Source organism: Hipposideros armiger, unplaced genomic scaffold (genome assembly GCF_001890085.2).
Source record: "Hipposideros armiger isolate ML-2016 unplaced genomic scaffold, ASM189008v1 scaffold_165, whole genome shotgun sequence".
Classification (NCBI taxonomy): domain Eukaryota; kingdom Metazoa; phylum Chordata; class Mammalia; order Chiroptera; family Hipposideridae; genus Hipposideros; species Hipposideros armiger.
Genome location: NW_017731515.1, coordinates 1,388,617 through 1,395,925, shown reverse-complemented (window position 1 = coordinate 1,395,925; position 7,309 = coordinate 1,388,617). Strand labels below are relative to the sequence as shown.

Below are 7,309 nucleotides of genomic sequence, written 5' to 3'. Positions count from 1 at the left end.
GCACTGTATTTCTGAAACTGATGTTGAATAAGATTGTATGTCATCTATAATTATATATACATTTAATCTCGGGACATGGAATAGAGAGTGGGATTGGAATCAATGGAATTGTAATAGATAAGCATGATATCGGGGGTGGGAGGGCAATACATGTGGGGAGGGGGTTTGTTACTCTGTGAGGGTGAAAAGGATAACTATTGCATTGTTCTGTACACCTGAAACTAACAATAAGAAATAAAAAATAAAGAATGACTGCTTAGACCAACATTTAAAAAAATTTAAATGAGCAAAGTAAAAAAAAGAAAATCTACTTTAACAGGTAAAAGGTTAAAAATAAAACAACAGAGGCCTGCCAAATAGCTCATTTGATTAAGAATTAGCTTGGGCCCAGCCAAGTGGCACAGTTGGTTAAGAGTTAGCTTAAGAGCACAAGCTCTGAGCAACAGGGCCACCGGTTCGATTCCCATATGGGCCAGTGATGCTGCGCCCGAGCTGAACTGCCACTGAGCTGCCAACAGGTGGCAGGATGACTCAGCTGGTGAGAGCACATGCTCCTAACAAGATTGCCTGTTCGATGGTGGGCTATGCCCGCCCACAACTAAAACTGAACTCAGCACCTTGAGCTGAGCTGCCGCCCAGATGGCTCAGCGGATAGAGCACGTGCTCTTAACAACAAGGCTGCTGGTTCGACTCCCACATGGGATGGTGGCTACGCCCACTCGCAACTAAGATTGAACACAGCACCTTGAGCTTAAGAGGCCACAAGCTGCCGAAGAGAAGCCAGATGGTGACTGGTGCCCTCCACAACAAAGATTGGAGAACAACAACTAGGCTGGTCCCCTTCCCCAATTTCCCAATACTGTTCCCCTCCCCCAATTCAAAAAATAAAATAAAATAAAACAACAAAAATACTTACGGAAAACAGGAGCAACTCTTTGGCTTGAAGTCACTGAATTGTGTTCTGACTCAGAGGCCTGGGCAGGAAGTTGATCCAGAGTAAATTCTCCCACTGTTGGTTTGACATCAAACCATTCTAGAAAATGTAAACAATAAAATTGTTTCTTAAAAACTCACTGTGGCCATTGACAAAATAAAGCACCATAATTTAGAAATTAAGCAAATTATTTATACATCTGTTCTATCATTTTTCTAAGAGTGGTGTGAATGCATAGGTTAATAACTCTCTCCCCACATTGTTCACATCTTTGATGCACAAAATAGTCGCTTTAAAAAGTTACTTTAAAGGAAATGTCTTTATGTTCCTATTAGTTTTTTGGTAATTTTTTATTCAATAATATGTATACAGAAAAATGAACAAACATATGTTTACAGTTTGATGAATTTTTGGAGTGAATAAACCTGGGGTACCATCACCTGGATCAAGAAATAGTATATTACTAGCACCCCAAAACTCCCTTCTTGTCTCTCCCATACAGTAGCCTAAAAAGAAAACACTGTCTCAGCTTCTATCATCAAAGGTTAATTTTACCAATTTTTGTATTTCATAAATATAAAATCATACACTATTTCACTTAGCAAACATTTTTATACTATAAAAATGTGACTATTTATGTTTCCTATATTTCTTATTCACTAATCCTATAAGCTGTCAAACTTGGGCATCAATTTCCCTGTGTTTCTAAAGCTTCTGAAGATCACTTGCTCCTCTCAGCTCAACCTTCATTGAGGCTTGACGTGGCCAAGGTAATTTCTACTCATCAGCCATGTCCTGCTAATGATAGATACAACTCTGGTCAGTAACATTTCCAAGAATGGTAATTATCACAATTAATTACTTTGGCTGCTTAAAATCAGTAGTCTCAAAAATCAAGACTGGCGATAATAGATACTATTCAAGAATCTGAAGGGTTGAGGTGATCCATGGTTTATGAGAAATTGGGTTAAAGAAAAAAGAGAGATATGTGTAACCTTTGCACAAAGATGGACTTTTAATAGAAGATTACCTGGAATAGTTGTGTGTGGTTCTAGAAATCCCTACTAGAACCAATGAGTAGAAGTAATAATGAGATAGATTAAAGCAAACATTAAGTATAAAAAAGAATGGTATCTGATGTGTGGTGTTAAAAAATGACAAAACTAAAATGCTGGACAACAAAAGAACTTAAGTGGCATAGGGGGTGGGCAGGGTGTAGTCAATGTCATAATGTCTAAGGTCCTTGTAGTTTGAGGAAGACAGTAAAGATATTCATTAATTTTAAACCAAGATAAATATGCATGTTAAAATTTCTAGGGTAGCACTAAAAAGAGTAGAAATTTAAAATTTTCCAAATTAGTGGAGCGGGGAAAGTCTTTAGAGGAAAAAAAAATTATCCCAAAAGAAGAAAAGTTGGTGAGACAAAAACAAGAAACAGAAAAAGAGAATAAATGAAAAGCACAAAATAATATAATACGGATGCATATATAACAATAAGCAGAGTTACTGACTCCACAACAATAGAAGTCACAGTAAATGAAATACAAAGGTCCATGCAACAGGACACATCATAAAAGGACAAATTGCAGGACTTGTTTACCAAGTATCAACACTGACTATAAAGCGATAGTGTGGTGGTTGAAGTGGCACACGTGTAGGCAACTCCACTGGAGCTCAGAAACAGTTGAAAGTATGCACAGAGACTTGAAACACTTAAAACATGAGGGTATTACAAATCAGTGGGAAAAGAATAGACTATGCAAAAACTGGTGTTGAGACCTTTGGTTCTCCGTTTCAACTGCAGACAGCACCTTAAAACTGAAAGGCTAACCTCTTATCACATACATGCTTTGCAAATATTCTCTCCCATTCCATAGGTTTCCTTTTCACCCTTGTGATTGCTTCCTTTGCTGTGCAGAAGGTTTTCAGTTTGATACAATCACACTTGTTCGTTTTTGCTTTTGTTGCCTATGTTTTTGATATTATAGCCCAAAAAAAATCATTGCCAACACCAATGTCAAGAAGCTTTTCCCCCCTATGTTTTCTTCTAGTAGTATTATGGTTTTAGGTCTTAAGTTTAAGTCTTTATCCATTTTGGATTCATTTTTGTATATAGTGTGAGACAAGAGTCCAGTTTCATTTTTCTGCATGTGGATATACAGTTTTTTCAGCCCTATATATTGAAGAGACTATTCTTTCTCCCTTTGTGTGTTCCTGGTACCCTTATTGAAGATTATAATAAATGCATAGATTTCTGGGTTCACTATTCTGTTCCATTGGTCTGTAGGTCTGTCTTTCTGTCAGAACCATATTGTTTTAATTACTATAGCTTTGTAGTATAGTTTGACATCAGGAAGTGTGATGCCTCCAGCTTTGTTTTTCTTTCTCAGGCTTACATTGGATATTCAGGGTCTTTTGTGGTTCCATATGAATTTAGGGTTATTTTTTCTATTTTTGTAAAGACTGCCATTGGAATTTGAGAGATTGCATTGAATCTGTAGATCACTGTGTGTAGTATAACATTTTAATAATATTAATCTTCAAATCCATGAACATGTGATGTCTTTCCAATTATCAGTGTCTTCTTTCATTTCCTTCATCAGTATTTTCTCATTACAGTGTACAAGGGGTTAATATCCAAAATATATAAGGAACTCATACAATTCAACAACAAACAAGACAAATAACCCAATTAAAAACTGAGCAAAGGACCTGAATAGACATTTCTCAAAAGAAGACATACAAATGGCCACAGGTATATGAAAAGGTACTCAACACCATTAATCATGATCACTAACCAGGGAAATGCAAATCAAAATTACAATGAAGTATCATCACCCATCTGTCAGAATGGCTATTATACAAAAAGACAACAGGTAAAAAGTGGTGAGAATGTGGGTGACTGGACTCACCTAAACAACCCAGCATAAACTCCCTATCTTAAGATCTGCGACTTGAATCATATCTGCAAAGTCTCTTTTGCATGTAATGTAACATATACACTTCCAGGGATCAGGGCATGAAAAACATAGGGAACATTCTGCTGATGACAAAGTTTGATAAAATCAACTAAATTAAAGGTAAGAAATGTATATGAATTAAACTAAGGATAACAAATAGTATGTATATATAGATAAACTTTTTTTTTAAGATTTTTATTGGAGAATTGGGGCATGGGAACAGTGCTGGGGAATTGGGGGAAGGGGAACAGACAAGTTGCTGTCGTTTTGTTCTTCAATCTAGTTGTGGAGGACGTTGCTTCACTGGCCCAAGTTGGGACCATCATTGCACTCTTCCCGGGCAAGGCAGATCAGTCACCGGCTTCTGGACGGCCGCTCACAGCAGCTGCTGGCAGCTCACGCTGGCTGCTGGCTACATACAGTAGCCCATGGCAACCCACTGCAGCAGGGGCTGCAGCCTACGCCATCGCTGGCAACTCACGGCAGCCCAGCTCCAGGTTGAGCTGTTGTTCAGCATCTTAGCTGTAGAGGGCAGTGTCACTGGCTCTCATATATGGGATCCGAACCGGGGCCCTCTGGCATCCCAAGCCAGCTCTTAACCAATGCACCACTCGGCCAGCCCTAGATAAACTTTTTTTAAATCAAAGAAATTATAAACAAAGGCAGCAGGACAATGGCTACTCTTGGTGGGAAGAATGAAGAATGCATCAGAGGAGCACACACAGGAGAATGTGAAGGTAGTATTCTATTTCTTAAATGAAAAAAGAATACACAAATGTATATTCATTGTTATTTGTCTCAATTGTACATTAGATGCGCACATGTATGTTAAATGGCACAGCAAAATTTTAATGTTTAAAAACAAAAAATTTGAACATAAAATTCTACAACAGGATTGATGACATGAATTCTTTCTCTACTCACACAAGTTCATAAGTACAACAAATCAAAGAAGAGAAACAAGAAATAATAGGAGATTGAAGAGCAGACAGTAAAGAGAGGACAAGAACCAAAATATCTATCTCACAGTTTGTGGGGGATTCAGTTTCTTTGTTTGCCCTCTGTTGGGACTCTGATGGTAAATGCTTTGGATGCTTTGAGAATTATTTCAGTGATACTTCTGGAAAGTTCCCATGGGTTGACACTGTCTGCCTTACCATCTAAACACCAGCAAGGCTACTTCGGAAAGCATAACACTGACCATACTCTAGAGAGCATCTAGAGTGAATCATTGTAATCCAAGCTTTTCCAAAAGTACTTACATATCCTGATGAACTCTTAAACATTCCCATCTTCTTTAGTAGCTTGAGTTGATATGTGAACTTTTGATTTCCCACAAAACTTTATGTGACCAGGTTCACTAAAAAAATTTCTAAAAAGTATCTATACACTATGTCAACCTATGCTTTCATAAAAAAGAATGAATTATAACATAAACCACTTCAATGATAATGATTCATTTCATTGCTAGTGTAAGAGAAGTATGTTCCTATTAAACCTGTGACAGAAAAAGCAGAAATGGGACAGTGGCAGGCTTTTCTTTCATCTGTGCTCAAGATGAGCATTATTAAGCTTAGAACTCACTTGAGTATTTCCAAGGAAAACTTACCTGGATACAATTTTATGCTTAATTTCCTTTGCAACGTTTGTAAAAGAAAGAGGAAATCAATTTTAAACTCATTGCTGGCCATGTTGGGATTACTTATTAATTCTGACAACCTAATGTTATCTTTAATAGACTTCGAAGCTGTAGACCTGGGAACCAGGGGCAAATGCATCTGGTAACTGTAGTCTGTAAAATTCACAAGGTCATCCTGGATAGTTTTAATTCTGGAAATAAAAATAAAATACTGTTGACAAACCACATGTTAGGAATGAGATTTATATTATCAAACGTTTCACATTAAATTGTACTACAATTTAAAATTCCAAATAACTCACTCTCGATGTGTTAACAAGGTGTAAACCTCTTGTATCAGTATTTCAGGTACTCCAGCTTTACAATGAATTGTTCCATAGATAAGTTCTTTAGGTAATCTAATTTTCTTTTTGGCCAGGAACTTTAAGAGGAGAAAAAATATTTTCATCATAAGAAGTTCTATAAAAATCTCCAATTACTATGAATTCACTTTAATCCCCCTTTTATCTCTCAACTACTTTTCTGATTTTAACATGTTAGCTCTTAAAAGATACCATTATTCAGCACAAAAACCATTATTTCCAGCTCCAATTTGAAATGAGTATGCTCAGTTTCATAGGTGACTCATGACATAAACTTGAACATTCTTTTCAATACAAGTTAACAAGCTGCCGACTTGGTAGCATTGTATCATAGCACACAGTCACACAAAGAGATGTATAAAAATTCAAGAGAGCAGGAGCTCACCTTTCCAAACACAAACTTCTTAACAGTTAAAATGTCAATGAGTGTTAATTTACCTGTTCCAGCTGTGCCCAATTACCCAACTTGACTTTTAAAGAAGCTCCATTTTCAAAGGATGACAACTTAAGGTTCCAGGGATAATATATGGTGAATATTTCTGCGATCAGGAAGCCATTTGAAAAATCCCTGATCCATAGCAATAAGGAAACGAAATAAGATGTAGTTACTTATACAGTTGGAATTATTTTATAGTTAACATCAATTTCATACTCTGTATTGACAGCAAGTAACTTGTCCAGTGTCCCTGAAGAACCTTGACTATTTTAATATTTTTGTAGTTACCGAAGCATTCTATATTAGCTTAAGTCTAAAATGTAATGATTGATTGATTTACTAATGATTGATTGACTGAATGAATGAATGAAATGCGTCACCACATTATTTTCAGGCTCGCTCCCTAAGAGGGTAGGTGTGTCTGTGGGTGTGGTGAGTGGGCGGGATAGGTAACCCGAGGCGGGCAGCCCCTGCGGAGCGGCTGCGTAGGTGGCAGGTAGGAGGCAGCACGGGTTGGGGTTGCTCAGGTCCGGCTTCTCCCGCACCTGTTGATATTCCTGGGAAAGAAGGTGAGATCCAGGCTCTGGAGCCAGCGCAGGATGGACGGAGGCAGGCAGGAGCGCTTCGGCGGGTGCGGATAGACCAGACACTTTTTAGGCTCCCCTCGGTGGGGAACTGACGGCTGTGACGATAGTGACGAGTTCGGTAGGGCCGCCTTGGGCACCGTCAGAAACCCTTCTTCCCCGCGGGAAGCAGCCATGTCGCTTACTGGGTTTCTATGGCAGCATCCGTGGGGCGGGGCCTCGTGGGCGGGGCCGGGGTCTCAGCGGGGGCGCCCTGGGCCTGGCGTGTCCCCCCGTTTGGGGATCCGACGCTATGGATTTGGGGCGAGATCCCTGGGCCCCTTGGGCATGGACGCGGTCTGGGGAGTTTAAGCCTTGGGCGGAGCTTTCAATCTCAGTTTTAGTTGGCATTACT

The 7,309-nt window shown here is 38.8% G+C and overlaps 1 protein-coding gene across 1 annotated transcript in view; it reads right to left on the bottom strand.

Moving 5' to 3' along the window:
• The window catches only part of SPATA4 (spermatogenesis associated 4), a 13,403-nt gene extending 6,312 nt beyond the window's left edge, over positions 1–7,091 (bottom strand). The window contains exons 1-5 of the mRNA XM_019651750.1: positions 6,877–7,091; positions 6,334–6,463; positions 5,836–5,954; positions 5,504–5,724; positions 917–1,033 (exon numbers count right to left, since the gene is read on the bottom strand). Of these exons, the coding sequence (XP_019507295.1) occupies positions 917–1,033; positions 5,504–5,724; positions 5,836–5,954; positions 6,334–6,463; positions 6,877–7,091 (802 nt within the window). The remainder of the gene's footprint in view (positions 1–916; positions 1,034–5,503; positions 5,725–5,835; positions 5,955–6,333; positions 6,464–6,876) is intronic.
• Between the last annotated feature and the right edge of the window lie 218 nt (positions 7,092–7,309).